At 41.2% G+C, this 19,625-nt stretch overlaps 1 protein-coding gene across 4 annotated transcripts in view; it reads right to left on the bottom strand.

The window, feature by feature from the left end:
- Positions 1-19,625, bottom strand: part of LOC115648351 (E3 ubiquitin-protein ligase E3D-like) — a 133,719-nt gene that overhangs the window by 67,710 nt on the left and 46,384 nt on the right. For 2 of the 4 annotated variants that reach the window (XM_030555811.1, XM_030555810.1), the window contains exon 8: positions 18,093-18,262. In XM_030555811.1, coding sequence (XP_030411671.1) covers positions 18,093-18,262 — 170 coding nt within the window. Of the gene's footprint in view, positions 1-10,382; positions 10,682-16,268; positions 16,906-18,092; positions 18,263-19,625 lie in introns of those variants that run through there. The other 2 variants (XM_030555813.1, XM_030555812.1) reach the window with 2 other exon arrangements.

The following is a 19,625-nucleotide window of genomic DNA, read 5'->3' on the forward strand; positions in this document are numbered from 1 at the left end:
CCTCTAGCATGTAAGCTGTTCCTTGGATTGTGCAACCGAATGACACTAGCCAATACTTCCAGTCCCAACACAATCCTAGGAACCTCCATCTTGCACTGGCCAATTATGCCCACTGGATTCTGCAAGCTTATATGAGTTCATCAATTTAACAAAGAAATTGAAATAAATCAGGCTTGTCAAACCAAATGCACTGCTTCAGGTAGAATAAACAAACAAAAGTATTAAACTATAAAGATGGATTTTAAGTGACAGTAAGTTTTATAAGAAGATTATAAGCATCAAAAGTCAGATTTGGTCACATGAAAATAAAAGCAGAACACATTCTAAGCTGATCTTAAACACTTTCAATGCCCTTACAAACTTAGACACTTCTCACCACAGGCTGGCTGGCTGCCCTTCAGCCAAGCTCTCCTCTTTGATCAGCGCTTCAGTCACTTGGTGTGGTGTTTTTAGATGTAAGTGGGAGAGAGAGAGAGAGAGAGAGAGAGAGAGAGAGAGAGAGAGAGAGAGAGGGCAAGCATGGCAAATGTCTTTCCCTTTTATCATGTCCTTTCTTCCCTCTTGGCTTTGCACCCATCTCTTTCAGAGTTAGGTGGGCATTACTTCAATGTAGTCCCAAACTGACCAAAGGAAGGGGAGGGTGACTCGCTCGAGAGTCTAACAGATTCTTCTGTTGCTGCCTAGGCCAGCGTCTTTTGTTCCTGTGAGGCTGGGTTTGTCCCATACCAGCCTAATGAGGTGTGAATTACCTCTCTGCTCTTGGAGAGTTTTTGCCGGGGCTTATTTTAGGCCATGAGGACACACTTTCAGCCTCATAACTACATACATGAAATTATAAACTATACCATGCATCCAACGAAGTGAGTATTCACCCATGAAAGCTCATGCTCCAAAATGTCTGTTAGTCTACAAGGTGCCACAGGACTCTTTGCTGCCTATACCATTACTGTAACAATTACTATAACATCACCATAACTACCATGCTCAGTGCATCATGAGCCTTCCGAAGACACCTTGCATGACAAACTTTGCATTGGATACCACGCAATCATTTTATAAAGATGAATGTGGGGACGTAGAGTGTTCCCCCGAGGTACAGTGTGTCACAGTATCTTAAAATGGAAATTTCAGTTTTCTTTTAAATACTGGTATAACTTCAATAAGACAAAATAAATTTCTGTTTAAAACAAGCAAAATGAAACAAAAGACAAGGTGCAGACTCAGAACACATGCCTGCATATTAATTTCTGACCAGCCTACTACTCTATGCAGGAGCCTTAATTCATACTCTCTCAGATGAAAGGCTAGGAATTAGAACTCATGAGTTCTTGGCTCTCAACCAAAGCTGAATTCTGTAATTTCCTGAAACCTGCTCCCCCAACTTCATTCCCTGCAGCCCCTGAGTTTTCCCTGAACACCTCTCATCAATCTGCTTTCTTAAGGAAATTTGATTAGATCAGAGTCCAGTGGTCCACCACTATATAGGATTCTCCACTCCTCTCCCTTTTGGCTATTGTATTGAAACTACTTGACTGAAATAACCTCTCAAATAGCAGCTCCACATCAACTTTATAGCCAGGGAGGAATGATTCCTTCCTTCCTCCAGGATTCTCCCCCAAACTCACACATTCACAAAGACAGCCAATACTGTGCCAAGTGTTTAAGGTGGGTACTGGGTCCCTCGATTTTGGCCTAAGTTATAAATGAAACTTGAATAAATCACTTGTTCACAAACAGAATAGGCCCCTTTGAATAGAAAATGCCAGGAAAATCCCAAGCCCTGATTTTCTTCTCTAAGACATTCTTCAAATGTTTAGTTCCAAGGCCTACTGTGCATCCTGGATTAATGCAGCTTTCCAAATAAACAAACATCATCTTACAACAGCAGCATTCCTGCACAAAACATAGTGAATAAATGGAATCATTCCCTAAACAACTTTTGAAATTAGCTGTGATCAGACTGAAGTTGTACAGCATCTGCCATTCTCCCAATTCCCTCTTTTGCCTTATTGATACAGAAGTTAAATGCAAACTAAAATTAGTGACCCAAGTCATTTTGCCAATACAAGCAGCATTAGTTTATGCAGCCTCTGGGAGTGGAACACAATAGAAATAATAAATATTGATTAATTTAGAAGTAGGCAGTATTTTGGGGTGCTGTAAATCAAGAGTTGACCTTTGAATAGTTCAGTCAGCAGTCTGCCGAACATATTCACAGAACATGTAATATAATTAAAGGCAAGTTTTACTTTATACTCTACATTCATTAAATGATTCAGCTATCAAACTCTGTTACCCAGATATTGTTGTTTGGAAGATATTATTGGAGTTATATATTTACAGTTGCCATATGTGAAACAGAATCCATATATCTAGCTGCAAACATCCACAAACTGTAAGCTTATGAGTATACTACAAGCTACTATCGCTTGGCTCACGATATAAATTACACAATTATAAAATTACCCTTGGCGTAATAACATCATTGTCACATTTAAACCACTTGGCTCTCAAAAAGCAGTGTTAATAATGTGAAATAAATATCTATATACAGATGTGACATTGCTGATCTTCCAGCAATCTGGCCAACAAAAATTCCTCCATAATAGTCACTAAGGAAACTGACTAACATAGCCAGTATCAATTTAGGGTTTAGGATCCGAAGTCCATTTTTCACTCGATTCTTTAGTATGATAGTAGAATTAACTACTAATATTGCAGCTGCTTTAGACAACAGATTTTAAATTAACTTCCTAGCAGTGACCAATGGTTATCTAGTTTTTTCTTCGTTATATTTTCCATCCTACTTTACAGTTCTCCTATCCGAAATTCTGATGTTAATGAAACAAAAGACATAATAGTACTAAACTTAGTGACATGAGAGGTGATCAAACTGTGCTTATTTAAATTAAGATGTTTCATTTAGAATATAATAATCTCTAAACTATATGTTTCTTGAAATCTTGATAGCATATATTTTTCTAGTCAGATTAGCATATAATAAATGATTCAGCAAGGTAGCAGTCACATTATTTTTAGAATAATAATTAAAATGTATATAGCCTTTTATATGTTCAAAGTCCAGTCCAAACAGTAGTCACAGTATCTAGTGAGAGGAGTAATATCATCTATTACACAGATTTGGATATAGGCATACAGAAGGTAAAATTTTCAAGAACACCTAAGTGACTTAGGAGTCTAAGTCCTATTTTCAAAATAACCTAGGAACTTAGGAATCTAAGTCCCATTGACTTTGAGTGAATCTAAATGCTTAAGTCACTTTTGAAAACAGGTTTCAGCTGCCTTTGAAAATCTCACCCTAACTGACTGTCCTAATGCCACCAGGAGCGGCTCTAGACATTTCGCCGCCCCAAGCACAGCGGCATGCTGCGGGGTGCACTCTGCTGCTTGCCGGTCCCGTGGCTCCGGTGGACCTCCTGCAGGTTTGCCTGTGGAGGGTCCGCTGGTCCTGCGGACTCTCCGCAGGCATGCGGCCGCAGGCGGCCTGTCTGCTGCCCTACTGGCAAATGGCAGAGCGCCTCCGGCGGCATTCCGCCCCAAGCATGCGCTTGGCATGCTGGGGCCTGGAGCCGCCCCTGAATGCCACACAGTAAAACAGTACAAAAGCTGGCATTACAATATGAGTTCCTAGCTCCTAGCCTAGTAATCACCAGATCACATTCCCTCTCTAAGGGCTGGTCTACACTAATGCTTAAGTCAACCTAAGTTACGCAGTTACGTAAGTAAGTTACATAATTGAAATCTACGTAACTTCGGTTGAGTTGCAGCAGTGTCTACATCACACGGTTGACAGGAGATGCTCTCTTGCTGACTTACTTTCCACCTCTTGGGTAGGTGAAGTACAGATGTCAAAGGGAAAGCACTCAGACTTCAATTTAGCTTGTCTTCACCAGACCTGCTAAATCGACACCACTGCATCGATCACAGAAGTGCCAATTTAGCCGGAAGTATAGACAAGCCCAGACCTGACACAGTGGACATAGAAATATCGCTCTCTACAAATGGTCCTCAAGGTTTTGTCCCAACAGTCTTCTTCCCTTTAATTTGTGATACTAACATTACTGAACCTAGTTAAAATTTGACAGAAAGAAATCCAACAAAAAAATAATAATACCTAGCTTTTCTACAGCACTTTTCATCTGAAGATCTCAAAGTGCTTTACAAGGAGGTCAGTAAAAAGATAGTTATCCTGATTTCAGGGGTGGAAATACATACTGTAACTAATGTCTGGTTCCAAAAAGAAAAAAGAATGAAGATCCTTGCTCAATATGTTAGTCAATTGTCAGTCTACCTCATTTTCTGCAAGTAGAGCTCTGAAGGAATGCAGATGGACATTCTACTCCTGGTGCTCAAAAGGAAAAGTTCATGCAATATTATAGAATTTAAATAACAGGACTCAGACTGAATTAGAACTCACTTTAGAACCTTCGAAGAGATGAGTTACTGTACAGTGATTTCTGAAAGCTAGTAGAGGAAATAAGAAAATTGCTTCAGAGATAACTATACCCCGGTTGATGAAGACTAATTGGAAGTGAAGTGAGAAAACTGAGCAAATTTCTGGTTTCTCATTATCAAGATATCCAGATAGAGGTGGCCTTCTCAGAATAAATAAAAGAAATAAATCAGTATACTGAAACCCAGCAGTTACAATACAAATTTTAAATTACAGCACATACATCTTGATATAATCATAACAATGTAGTGATAGTATTGGAATTCAGGAGTTCCTGGCTTTCAGCCACAAACTCCGTCTTCTAGCTCACTCTGCTCCTCTGAAGCTAATAAAACCACATGCATTAGTACGATTTCTGGAAGTCACAGTTAGAATCTTAAGAGAGAAACAGACAATAATGCTAGAAGAACACAATAAAAAGGTGGATACAGAATGAATGCTAGAGCTGTAAACAATTCAAAGGTATTTTAAATATATGCAGGAAATAGAAAATAAATTATCAACAACTTTTTGACCATGAAACTTTTTCCAGCACAAACCTGTAAAGGGAAAGTTGTAATTTTCTCTAACTGTACCGTTCCATTCAAAAACCATTGTCTAAGACCAGCTCATGGTCAAACTGCCATTGCTAACTTCATTTTTTCAATTTTCTTCATTTATTTTTGATAGCCCTTTAACTTCAACAGTGTTTAACATTATTACTCTCAGCAGTCTGGCAGTTTGTATAAGATGTTATTTGCCAACAACCTATTACTCCACAGGAAAACCTCTTCCATTTTCACAGCAGATATTTAGGAGAAAGAGCCTTGCTGAGAGGAAGGTGAAGAACATCCACGTAATAACATTCCCTTCATCAATAAATACCTCAATAAGAAAGGATCAGAGTGAAGGTACAAAACACGCTTCTCCAACAAGATTCAATAGCATTTTCTAATAATCTTTTCATAGGTGGTAGGAAGAAATGATGGCACATCTTTCCTGTGTAAGTAATTTCCACAGATTTATTATCTGTGTAACAGTAGCTCGAATAGGCTCACAATCTGAACAGATAAGACAGAAAGGAAGTCTCTATACTCATTTTACAGATGGAGGACTGAGACACAAAGATTAAGTGGTTTGGCCAGAGACATGAACTGCATCCCAGTCCAGTACCTTAACAAGATCTTCCTTCTCTCTTACTCATCTTCCTCTGCTTCTTTTTCTTAAGACAAAGGAGGCTTTTTGTGAATCCTTTCACATAATGAATTAGTTAACAAATGTTTTTCCTTCCTCCCTATCAACCATTAGAGATAGAATATATTATTATTCTGGTAAACTTTCATTAGCAAAGTACATGCAATTAAAACTAAAATTAATTTAATTTTTGGCAACTGTTCTGTTAACTTATAGGGATTTATTCTCCCATTGATACACAAGAGATTTCCGTGCCTAACTGCTACTAATGATGGAAGAATATTCCCTGAAAAATGTAACATGGGAGGATTTAGATACTTGACAGTATTGTCCGCAAAAAAAAAGCACCATTAGATGAATGTGTTGAAAAAGATACAATAAAAGTATTACAATACCCACTGGTATTTGGGCATCTAACTGTGTCTTTGGAACAAGTACTGTTTTAGAGGACCGGTAAATTCTTGGACTGGATTAGCGAATTAATTATTTGAAACCCTAAATTCAAATCCAGAGTATTAAACAATAATACAAATTTGATAAAGCTCTTCAGGGCAGGAGTTACGTCTTCTGATGTGTTTGTACAGTACCATGAAGCAGGACGGAACCCGCTCCGTCTCAGAAAGGGTTAAAAGCCATCCCTTGGAGAGGGCTGGGGCTGAAATCAGCTGAGGGAGGTTAATTGAGTAGGCAGCCACAGGTTTGGTCACATCCAATTAGTGTCCAGCTGGCCCTAATAAAAGCGCTGGGAACTAGGCAGGGGGAGTCTCACTCCACTGGTGGAGTGGGAAGGACCTGGCTACTGGCTAAAGGAGGGAATCCAAAACTGAGCAGTGCTGGGCAAGGACAGGCAGAGCTGGGGCCCTCTCGGCAGGCGAGTGCCCAGGCTGAGGCCAAGCTAAAAAGGCCTGTGGGGGTACTGAGGCTGCAGCAGTGCAGCCAGGCCAGGAAGAGGCAGCAGATCCAAACCCCCTTGCCAATTATGAGTGGCCATTTCAGACTAGTTTGCCCCTGAGAAAAGGGGCTAGATTAAGACTGGCAGTCAGTCACTGAAATAAGGTGTGCTTTGGGGTTCCCTAGGGAGGGGAGGACCCCTGATTGTGGGGTATTGCCAGGGGGCAGTGCCCAGGTGAAGGGGCACCACAAGCTTGGAGGGATGTGGGGCTTAAACTAAAGTGTGGTGGAGAAAAGAGAGAAGCAGGCGGCAGCAAGGGACACACTGGCCAGCAGGAGGTGCACTGAAGCTGGAAGAGCTAATTCCCAGACCAACCAGCAGGACGCGCTGCAGCGGTGAGTGCTCTGCCTTGCTACATACCAATAAAAGGAGACCTCATCCCCGACTATCAGCACTACAAATAATTATAAGGAAAATATTATGTTTTCTGTTGCCATGATGTTTTTCCTTTCTCTTTAATTGTCTGCCTTGGGTACATTGAAAATTCAATTCCACCCCTGAGGGCTTATGTGCTGTAATCACACCTCTCACCTCCAGTGGGCCTCGTAGCATCCAGGTTTGGCGTTGCCAGGGTTCTCTCAGTCGAGCAGCTCCCTTAGTTGGTTCTGGTGCTACAACAGTCTGCTGTCTGTGGCCTAGCTCTCCAACCAAGCCACTACTCAGTCCATTCCCGTTCCTGCAGGTTACTCAAAAAGTCCAAAAAAAAATAGTAAACAAGATCAAACGGCCTTCAATCCCAGCCTCTATCAGGTCTTTGCTTCTTTTATTCTTGACATCCACGATTCCCCTCTTGGTCTGGGGAAGAGCTAGGGGAATCCAGAGTTCTTAGGCTCGAACCAAGAACAGAGGCAGGCCTGTTTAGGTGGCTAAGGACCGTTTCTTCAACTCCACTATTTTTCCTGGGCTGCTCCTACTTTTACCTTGCTCATTAGCAACATCACAAGATCTGGAGATTCTGTAGCCTTTACCTTGACTTTGTGGTTCATTGTGGCCAGGTACAGAAGTGTTTCCTAAAAGCCAGTCTCAGGTTCTTCTCTGCAGCAGCAGGATTGTAATTGCTACCAGTTTTCTCTGCCCCTTGCCTTAAGATAGTCAGTCTCTCTCTCCTCTCAACAGGAGTTCCCTCTTATCCCTCTTTCTGGGACTGGGGCTATGTCTTGAGCATCTTTGCCTTAAGTCTGGTCTACACTTAAAAATTAGATCCATTTGGCCACGTCACTCAAGGTTGGAAAAAATCTTGCACCCTGAGCACCATAATTAGGTCAACTTACATCCCACTGTAGATGTGAATAGGTCAATGGTAACATTCTTCTGTCATCCTGGCTATTGCCTCTTGGAGTGACATTAACTGCAGCAATGGAAAACCCCTTTCTGTTGACGTACAAAGTGTCTACACTATTGCGCCACAGCCGCAGCAATATAGCTATGCCACTTTAACAGGTGTAGTGTAGACCTGGCCTTACAATAATCTGTCTTTCCAAGCTTCAAGCAGGAGTTTCCCCTCAGTCCTCTTTCTGGAGCTGGAGTTTGTCTCAACCCAACTGCCTTAGGTTAATCAGCTGCAAGACTTTTGCCCCTCCCTTCGGCTAAATACCCTTCCCATCTAGCCTTCCAATCTCAAAGGTTCATCAGGCCAGCCTTCTCCTGTCAGTGTCTGCCCTGCTATGAGGGAGGAGCAGCTTTATGCTGTTCCACTTTCTACCAATTCCTTCCCAATTCGTAAGGTGAGAGGAGAGGTTTGCCCCACTCTCTGTGCAAGGCTCCTGACACTGGGCCCTGAAACATACAGGAACAGGATTCCCTCTCCAAGCACTATTCAGTCCTAAAGCTGCTTCCTCACTATCCTTATCTCCCTTAGGTCTCTCTACATCTTCCTATAGGATCTTTCAAACCCTCCAACAGACATGACAGGTGGTGGGATGGACTTACAACCAGGCACTGTGGATGGCAGACTACCCCATCACACATGTATAAATGTTTTTGCTTGGACAGGGTTTCTGTTTAGGGTAACTGGAAAGCATGTAGTGAATGGAATGGATAAGCATACATCTACAAAGTCACTCAAATTAGTGGAAAGAGGAGAGGTGCTTTGTTTTTTATTTTGTTACTTTTCTTGCAAAGTATCCTGTACAGATTTCAAGGAGATTATAATTGGGCTCCATGATTGCCTCATACAAAACAGCCCAAGAACTAAAATGGTGATTACCTTTTAAGAACAGAAACATTTCTAGGCTCTGTATTTTAGTTAGAACTAAAATCCTCAGATGAAGGCACTACACCGGCAAGTGAGCTTTTTTTCCTCACTTCTTTATTTTATACATAAAGTAGGCAGCCCACCAGCAAATCTCACTCACTCAACAATCCCCCTCCATTATGTATTCCATTATGTATTTATTTTCAGACTATGGCCTCAATGGCTACTTTAATCAGATCAGCAGAAAACAAAAACAATGCTGAGCAAATGAAAATATACTGCTGTTTAACTCGTACGTCCCAATGCTGTTCATCTCTGTATTTACTAAGTTTTGTCGCAGTACACTCTTTCAAGTCAATGTTTTAAGAAATAAACCATAAGTGAACCACTAATGTCTAAATTAGATGAGTTTGTGCACTGTGCTTAAACACAAAAGCTGTAGGTTTTATTCCCAGTTTTTCTCAACTTTAAGCAACATGAGTAGAAAAGTAAGAGAACATTGTCTTTTTTTCCCCTTTCATTTTATTTTCCAAGAAGATTTGTGCCAAACACTTTTTAAAAGCAAAAAACAAAACAAATGTTATGCAAAGGAGTTTGAGTACAACGTGTTCAGGGGACATTTTCTTCATTTTATCTGCAAATCATTGAAGAAAACAATTGGGGATGACAGATTCCCGGGTACACAGCAGTCCATGAATGCACAGAATAAGTCCTACAGCCAATTACCAGGACACAATTACCTGCTTTTACAGTGCTATATAAGTGCAAATTATTATTAACCTGCCAGTAAAATACTAGTCAACTTAGAACAAAACCACAGGTCTCCAGACACACTTGAATGACTGGGAGTACTAATATTATAACAAGTACTTCTTATGTAGTGCTTGTCATCAGACGATGTCAAAGCACCTGCTAAGTCACTGCAGTTTGTTTCTCATATTTATATACAGCCAGTTTTCATGCCTGTCCTGGAAGCTTAAAGTAGGGAGATATAGCAAAAAATGACTGGATAGGGCAGGGGTAGGCAACCTATGGCACAGGTGCCGAAGGCAGCACGCGAGCTGATTTTCAGTGGCAGTCACACGGCCCAGGTCCTGGCCACCAGTCCAGGGGGCTCTGCATTTTAATTTAATTTTAAATGAAGCTTCTTAAACATTCTGAAACTTTATTTACTTTACATCGAACAATAGTTTAGTTATATATTATAGACTTATAGAAAGAGACCTTCTAAAAAGGTTTAAAATGTATTATTGGCACGCGAAACCTTAAAGTGAATAAATGAAGACTAGGCACACCACTTCTGAAAGGTTGCTGATCCCTGGGATAGGAAATATGTCAAAGTGCCCCTAAAAGGCTCAGATAGCCCCACATTCTAACAACTGAGCCAGAGGTAATACTAAGCAACACCGTCCAAGCTTCAGGACTAGAGTCAATTCACAACGGGTGTGTAATTCACTGCTCTGGAGAACACTCTGGGATACCACATACATGAAAAGGGCTACAGCATATAAGAACAATCTTGGTTTCCATCATGCAACAGACCTTTTTGCACCAGTGAGAGATGTTAAGTATGAGACAGAAACAAAGAGTATTTCATAATTCCTGGTTTATTGACTTAAGAAAACAGACGTGTTTTTTCTTTTGTCTGTTTAAAAATATTTTAAGTGGAGCAGTTAGCACAAAAGATTGCATAAAGCAGAGGGAATCTGAAGTCTTCAGAGAAGAAAAAGACAAGCAATAAGATCACAGTAATATCCACTGAAAATCTGAATAAGGAGAGATGTTGAGAAGATAGTTAAGTTTGTATGTTTTGTTTTTCTGCATGGTTTCCTGAAGGGCAATTAGTCACATGCTCAGATAAGTCAAGTTCTTCTGATTTCAACTCATGCTAAAAGGAGAAAAATGATAGTAAAAAGGTAACATTCCTAAGTATTGAGCAGCTCAAAAAAAAATACAACATTTTCAGACACCAGACCCATAAACAGACTGTGCTATTTAAAGTTACTGACAACACACATATTTTAAAAAAATAACTAAAGCAAATGCCCTAATAGGGAAGATAAATTGGAACAATTGTTACTGTTGTCATCCCTCATCATCTTTCTGCTCTTGATGTGTCTGCGAGCTGAGTCAGAGTGCGCATTTCAAGATCTCAGTCATGACTATCTGGCAGCCACTGAAGGTATGTCTACACAGTAAAATAAAAACCCTATGGCAGCAAATCTCAGAGCCAGGGAAAACTGACTTTGGTCTTGTCATAAACAGATAAGTAAGAGTTAATAGAAAAAAAGTGCTTTATATCTCTTTTGCCTGGAAAGGGTTAACAAGAACAGTGAGCCTGGCTGTCACCTGACCAGAGGACCAATCAGGGGATAGGATACTTCCAAATCTTGAGGGAGGGAAGTTTGTGTGTGTGCTGTTAGTGTTTGGTTGTTGTTCACTCTGACGGCTCAGAGGGACCAGACGTGCAACCAGGTTTCTCTCCAATCTCTCCAATACAGGCTCTTATAAGTTCAGAATAGTGAGTACTAGGTAGATAAAGCGAGTTAGGCTTATGGTTGTTTTCTTTATTTGCAAATGTGTATTTGGCTGGGAGGAGTGCAAATGTGTATTTTGCTGAAAAGATTTTAATTTGTACTTATATACTTAGGCTGGGAAGCTATACCCAGTGTCTATAGCTGAAAGACCCTGTACCTATTCCATCTGAAAATTACAAAGATAATTTTTACTGTTTTCCCTCTTTAATTAAAAGCTTTCTTGTTTAAGAACCTGATTTTTTTTTATTCTGGTGACACCCCAGGGGACTGGGTCTGGATCCACCAGGGAATTGGTGGGGAGAAAGGAGGGAAGGGGGAGAGAAAGGTTAATTTTCTCTGTGTTAGGATTACTTTCTCTCTCAGGGAGAGTCTGGGAGGAAGGTGAATTTTCCTCTCTGTTTCAAGATTCAAGGAGTTTGAATCACAATGATCTTCCAGGGTAACCCAGGGAGGGGAAGCCTGGGAGAGGCAACGGTGAGGGAAATGGTTTACTTTCCTTATGTTAAATCCAGAGGGTCTGGGTCTTGGAGGTCCCTGGGCAAGGTTTTGGGGGGATCAGAGTGTACCAGGCACTGGAATTCCTGGTTGGTGGCAGCGCTACAAGTACTAAGCTGGTAATTGAGCTTAGAGGAATTCATGCTGGTACCCCATCTTTTGGACGCTAAGGTTCAGAGTGAGGAATTATACCATGACAGGTCCACACTGTGGGACCAAAAATAGAAGTGTAGATGTATGGTCTTAGGCTGTAGCCTGGGCTCTGAAACGCTCGCTGGTTTTCAGCACTCCAGCTTGAGCCTGAATGACTACACTGCTATTTTAAACCCTGCAATGCAAGCCCGAATCAGTTGACCTTGGCTCTCAGACTTCCTCATAGAATCATAGATTATTAGGGTTAGAAGGGACCTCAGGAGATCATCTAGTCCAACCACCTGCTCAAAGCAGGACCAATCCCCAAATTGCCCCCTTAAGAATTGAACTCACAACCCTGGGTTTAGCAGGCCAATGCTCAAACCACTCCTGCCACAAGTGGATGTTTTATTTTGTTTTGCTGTGTAGATGTACCCTGAATGACCCCAAGAATAAATTCTAATTAATCTTTGAAAATAGACTTTCTACACCCAATCCACTAGAGGAAGAGACACTTGCACATACTCCTGGCAGCAAGGCCTCAAATAAAGTTCTGTGATGGAGCCTTTGACAGAAAAGAACCTCCCTCTTTTCTAATTTCTGACATTTTTCTTTGCCTCTGCATCCCTAAATGATGTGCATTCTTGTTTTTGTAAACAATCCACAATAGGATTTGGATATCAATGTATCCAAACTGCAAGTCAATAAGTATATATGGCTGTTATCTATGCATTATGCCAGACTAATCAGATTATTAGACAAATCTTCTCTTGGATACAGAATAAAAAATGCAAACCAGCTGAAAATGCAAATATTTACTATTTCAAGTCATTGATATACAATTTCTTCTGTTTTGAGAAACTGCACTGATTCCAGCAGTACAGGTCTGTTGCATCTTACATAGGGGTTACGTTCCACAGTCAGTGCATAAAGCGAAAACTGTGTATTGTCAAAATGACTCTTGAAAATCCCTTAAATCACCCATAAAGTACTATGTATTGTATACGGCAATGTACAGTACAGTATATAATAAAGACTACATATACAAAATATAATTTTACAGTATTTTTAATAAGAGACAGAAGAATGAAAGAATAAAAAATGAAAACAATACAGTATAAACCTGAACAGTCACTAGTCTTGTACTGTACATACTCCAATGATTAGTCTTCCTCTTCCCCGACAACACTATTATTGAGTCGTCAGGGCTTGATGTCGATCCAGGAGACGATAAGCCAGGCTTGGGTGATGGAGAGCGAGTCGTAGACGAAGTGGTTGGCTCTGGTTCAGCTCGAGAAGTTGATTGTGTAGGCTCTGCTGCTGCTGGTTGTTTTTTCTTTAAAAACATGGTGACTGGCAACTGTCGCTGTTGTCTCTTGAGCTCCTCAAACATTTCTTGGTATGGTCTCAAATCATTTGTAATACTACGTGTGATTTTGAGGCTTTATTCCATAAAGGGATCATATTCAGAAATTAAATCATTCAAGTGTTTCGCTGCTTGGAACACTTCAAAAAATTTATGAAAATTCCAAGTTGCTGGCTCTTCCTGTTCGTCATCATCTTCGTCTTCTGTAGATGATTTTATCAGTTCCTCTAACTCTTCGTTAGTCAATGTTTCTTATGGCCCTCAGTTAATTTCTCAATTTCTTCCTTGAGGATGTCAACGAAGCCATCACCACCCACTTGCCTGGCCACCTGAACAATGCATTTCACTTCTCTGTCAATGGTCGGGAAACTCTTAAAATCATTCACACATTCTTTCCAGTCAACATGCATTGACTGTTTCAGGCTTGATTGCATCCATTACCTGTTTAATATAAGTGATGCAATCAGCAATGTTGAAGGACTTTCAACACTCCATCACGTTAACATTGGGATCAGCATCCATAGCGGTAAGGATCCATGAGAATGTAAGCCTCGTGTACGTGGCCTTGAAACAGCTAATGACGTCGAGAGGTTGGAGGATGGAAGTGGTATGGGGAGGGGAGAGTGGAGAAAGACGACTTCAACGTCGCTATGCACAAACCGAAGTGCCGCAGGATGGCCAGGAGCATTGTCTACGATCAGCAAAACTTTAAAGTCAAGTCCTTTTTCTTCAAGGTACTGCTTGACCTCCAGAATGAAACACTTGTGGAACCAATCCAGAAATAATGCTGCCATCACCCAAGCCTTTTTATTTGATTGCCAGAACACAGGCAGGAGACTTTTGTTCTTGCCTTTTAGTGCACGGGGATTTGCATCCCTGTAGAGCAAGCTCGGCTTTATTAAATGCCCGGCCACATTGCCACAAAGCAACACAGTTACATGGTCTTTAGCTGCTTTGAAGCCAGGGGCTTGTTTTTCTGATTTTGAAATGTAAGTGCAAGTGGGAATTTTTTTCCGCAAGAGCCCAATCTCGTCAGCATTACAAACTTGTTCTGGAAGATAGCCCCATTCCTCTATGATTTTCTTTAATTGTTCAGGGTAGGTTTTTGCTGCGTCCTCATTGGCAGATGCAACTTCACAGTAGTCTGCACATTTTTGAGGTTGAAGTGGTTCCTAAAACTGTTAAGTTAACCTTGGTTGGCTTTGAATTCCTTCTTATCAGAAGGCTGTCCCTCTTCAGTGGGAGGTTTGAACAGCACATAGATGCAAAGAGCTTTTTCTTGCAACATGTTGCCATCAATAGGCACACGTTTATGGTTCATGTCTTCCAGCCATAAGTTTAATGCCTTTTCAGTCTTCACTGAAGTCTTATCACACACTTGGCTCGTCACCTTAGCAGATACTGGAGCACTTGATGCCATGGCTTGACGAATTTCTGTCTCTCGAATCATGATGATACGGATGCTAGATACATTGCGGCTATATTTATGTGCCACGTTGGCGACGTACATACTGTCTCTCAATAAGTCCAACACGGCCAGTTTTTCCTCTAGCGTTGGAACACATTGCTGTTTCTTCTGTTGAGCACCAGATGAAGTAGGTGCCTTGGGTTTAGGGGCCATGTTATACAGTATAAAAAATACATACTGTCTTTTTAAACAGTACAGGCACAGCAGAATCTCACTCAGTGCGGCGAGATGCGCGCAGTATTAGAGGCACAGGGGGACTGAGTACTATAATGGGAACAGCAGATTTGCTGTTCTCCCATCTCACACTCACTCCGGGGCAGAGACACTATTTAAACTTTTTTTTTTTTTTTTTTTTGCCAACTCTCCAGTGTTACTATAGAGGAGACCCTTATCACAGGCCTAAAGACACGCTGTTTCCATCAAGTCCCCCCCCCCCCAAATATTTTAGTGAGAATAGCAGATTCACGTCTCACGCTGGTGGAATCGTCCATTTTTTTTTTCCTTTCTCTCAACTGCGCAAAGCTGAAATCGCGCATGTTAAATGCGCATAAGATGCGACAGACCTGTATTCCTCATTTGAAGTTTAAGCAGTATACATGAGACTACTATAACAGAGATTTAGGGCCACTAAATAGCCTCTATATCACATGCAGCAATATGTTTTCCAATACCTTCTGCATTAATAATTTTAATTATCACATCACTCTGTAGGAAATAGATCTTTCCTCCACAAATAAGCACTGCTCACAGTATCTGAGCATTCTATGAATTAGATGGAAGAGTATGTTCAAAATATTCAGTATTTGAATTGTTTTTATGTATATTGGGGATGCAGTCACTATACAATCTGTGGAAATACCATGATAAATATCAGAAATTCTCACAAGTTTTTGAGAGATTCATATTTTTCTTTTATAAAATAGGATCACAAGATATGGTGTTTTCTGGTAAGTTTTATAATATCTATTTAATCCGACACTTTTTTTTTCCTCAAGAGTTTAAGGGGAAAAAAAACCAAACCCAAACCACTATTCATATATGCTTTCTGCTCTACCATAATAGAGCTAATAGAAGAAATACAAATTACTCAACAAATCCTATTCCGTCAGCTGTGCAAACACTGAAGTAATTGGCAAATATAATATTCTAGCAACTTTATCCACCACCACTTACAGGCTTAAATATAAAATGATGCTATTAAACACATGATTGTAACCTTAACTAAATATAACACTGGCAGTGTTTTTCTTCATTAATTGACACTTCAGAGCCTGCAGAAGTCAAATGTTTTCTTTATGAAAACTCTAGGAGACTTGGACATATCCAAGAAAAACTAATGTACAGCATTAAGTTTGAATTTAAAAAAAAACAACTTACCATTAGATTCAAAGCAAGTTACAATTTTACACACACACACACACACACACACACACACACACACACACACACACACACACACACACACACACACACACAGAACCTGTAAAATCATATTTGAAAAGAACTTAATTGTAAAACTCTTTCACCTTACTAAATAATCTATTAATTTACTATTTAGCAAGAATATGAAGTGGTTTCCTCACACATTTATATTTTTACATATGTTGCTCATGGATATTTAGGCAATCAACGTGCTTGTTTACTGTAACTATTTCAGGAAAAGCATGTGGAATTGAGGATCTCTTGGCTTAAAAATAGAGGACTTAAACAGACCATACACATAACAAGGCATCGTTTCAGAGCTGCAACAGACAGATGAAAATTGCAAAGTGCAAATTGTACAGAGGGGGTAGGATTGCCACCAGGTAAGAACAGGCAGAAGTATCACCTCTACCATCCAACAGGCATTCTTCCGAGGGGAGAGCAGCTTTAAATTCCGGGCAGGACACCACAGGAGTCGTGCAGGTGGAGGATACTAAAGAGATGTGCTGAACTGACACATGTTGCGTTTGCCCTGCCCTGATCAGCTTTGCCTACTTTATGAGCTGTAATAGCTTGCTCCAGGCCCCCAAATGTCGCGGCAGTTTGTGGGCATCTTGTGCCAGTGTGTTTGTCTAGCTTCAGGTAGACTTTCCATTACTTAGAACTCGCATCCTGGGTCCTTCCAGCTTCTGCTGGTGGAAGCCAGGGAGAGAATCAGGCTATGTGTGTATGGTTAATTAACATGAAAAGGAAACCATGAAAAATAGAGCATATTATACTGTGTCAAGGCAAAACAATTAGCTACCTGTTTTGTAATACTAATGTAGCTCAATTAATAATGCAGTTCTGGTCCCTACATTTTCAAAGTGGGGTGCAGGAATTTAGCTACCAAATTCTCATTGGCTTAATACAGGGGTGGGGAACTTACCGCCTGTGGGCCAGATCCGGCTCGCTGCTTCATTTCATCTGGCCTGCAGCAAGTCTCCCCACTGCCAGGCCTCAGTGCTCCCGCTGGCGGGGCTGGAGCCGCAAGCACTGACTTGCCCCACTGGGGGGCGAAGCTAGGGTTGCCAGGCTGTAAAAGTCCAGTTGGCTCCACGCAGCTCGCCGGAAGTGACTGGCATGTCCAGCCCCAAGGTGCAGGGGCAATCAAGGAAGCTCCGCTTGCTGCCTCTGGCCCCAGCTACACGGCTCCCATTGGCCGGGAACCATGACCAATAGGACCTGAGGGGGTGGCACCCATAATGCACACTGCACAGAGCCACCTGGCAGCCAGACATGGCAGCCGCTTCTGGGAGCAGCGTGGAACCAGGGCAGGCAGGGAGTCTGCCTTAGCCCCGCTGTGCCGCCGACCTGAGGTAAGCACTGCCCAGAGCCAGCACCCCAGGTCGGAACCCTCTCTCACACTCTACCTCCCGCACCCATACCCCAACCCCCTGCCTCAGCTCCGAGCCTGCTCTCGCACTCCAACCCCCTTGGCTCAAGCCCAGAGCCAAGAGCCCCCTCTTGTACCCCAAACACCTCATTCCCAGCCGCACCCCAGAGCCCACACCCCCAGCTGGAGCCCTCACCCTCACCCCCTCCCACACCCCAACCCCATGCATCAGCCCAGATCCCCCTCCTATACCTTGAACCCCTCATTTCTAACCCCCACCCCAGAGCCTAGGGGGAGCCCCGAGCCCCCGCCTCCCTCCCCACTGCAGGGCTGTGTGTGGCCCACAACTGATTTTTTTCTGTGGGTCAGTGGCCCCTGATAGAAAAAAGGTTCCCCACCCCTGGTCTAAAGTGTACCTAGAAGGCTCATTGGAGAAACACTGTTGTTATGGACTGTGAACCCAAACAAAGAACAGAACTCCATAAAAGAAGAGCTGATACTTACTCCTTATTCCTGTTTTTAATGCAGGGATGATAAAGAACTTTGACTGCATTCCATGTGCCTGAAGACTTGGAATCAGGCCTCAAATTATCTTCAAGCAATGTAAAAACACTGCTGGATGCTGAATTTCCCAAAGATTCCACCAATAAAGTGTCAGAATTTAAAAGCCACATCTGTGGATAGAGAATAGTTTATTTATAGAATATACCAGCAGCTTTAACTTGTTCTGTTACTCCGGATTTAAACCTGACCAGCTATGAATAGGTGACATTAGGCCACATAAATCATGAAGCTTGATGTTTACTAGAGTATGACAATTTAGAAGTAGATTCTAACAAATCTTTAATGGATGTGAATTAATGTTTTATGTTAAATAATCTTTAGTGTTCAAAGTACTGTAAGCTTCAGTGGAGATAAATCAAGGGTTGTATACATGATGCAGAATTTCTTGTGATCTATGTTAGGAGCAACAGAACTGTGAATCTGCATTTCCTTTGTGGCAGTGCATGTTCCTTCTGCTAAAAAAAAGAAGAAACAGCCAAAAACTATTGTTCCGGTAGCTAATGGATGATTTTTCTAATTTTATATTTCAGTGATGTGTCAAGCAAATTGTGTTGAAACAGTCTAGTCCTGAAGACAGGATGGCAGTTGAGAGACTTCCCACTGGAAAAGCCAAGGAACGAGAGAAAGAAAGAGTATTTAAAACAGATTGGATAAAGCTAAAACAAACAGAGAGGGAATGGGTAGCACATTAGAGTTTACTGAAGATGAGACAGGCCCAATTACCAAGAGTGGCAAAGGCTCTAGCCAATCCTTGTTTGGAAAATAAAACTAATAAAAAGATCTGATAATAGGAATTAGATTTCTCCATATTAATTGCTGGCACAAAAGTGCTAGAAGTCTAAATTAAAGGAAAGTTTTGAGAAATCTCAATTCTTTTCACTCTATTATTATTAATCCAATCACTGAATGTTTGTGCTGTGGTACCCCAAGGCCCCAAACAAGATAAGGCACTGTTGTGCTAGGCACAGTACAAAAAAACATTCAAGTCTCTCCCCTTTTCATTTATTCACTTGGCCATGGCAGTAGAGACATGAATTGCCAAAATGGAATTAACGTTCACAAGTGAGCTAAAAGAATTCTTTTGCTCTCTTTGAGTATATTATTTCAGTTTCCTTTGTATGTCGCTCATTAAATGTATTACTTTGTACTGTCCTCCAAGGAATTCCAATTGTTTTTCCCCAAAGACCTAGTTGCTGTTTGAACTGGCAGTCAAGTTTAATAAAAGCAGCTAAGAAAATAAACCTAACACTCACTTTGATGTATCTTTGGACTCTTATACACAGTATCTAGTGTACTTATAAAAGTAGGAATTAAGTGCTGCTACTGGTTAGTAGTTTGTGCTAGCCTTTCATAGTTGGAGACCTACGTGACCTTAAGTTAAGACAACAAGCTAAATTAAGTTTGGTGATAGACTTACTGCAGCCCCTGTTTGTTCACACCAGATAACACTTAATATTTGATACAACTGAGCAC

The sequence above is a fragment of the Gopherus evgoodei genome, chromosome 3 (genome assembly GCF_007399415.2).
Source record: "Gopherus evgoodei ecotype Sinaloan lineage chromosome 3, rGopEvg1_v1.p, whole genome shotgun sequence".
NCBI lineage: Eukaryota > Metazoa > Chordata > Testudines > Testudinidae > Gopherus > Gopherus evgoodei.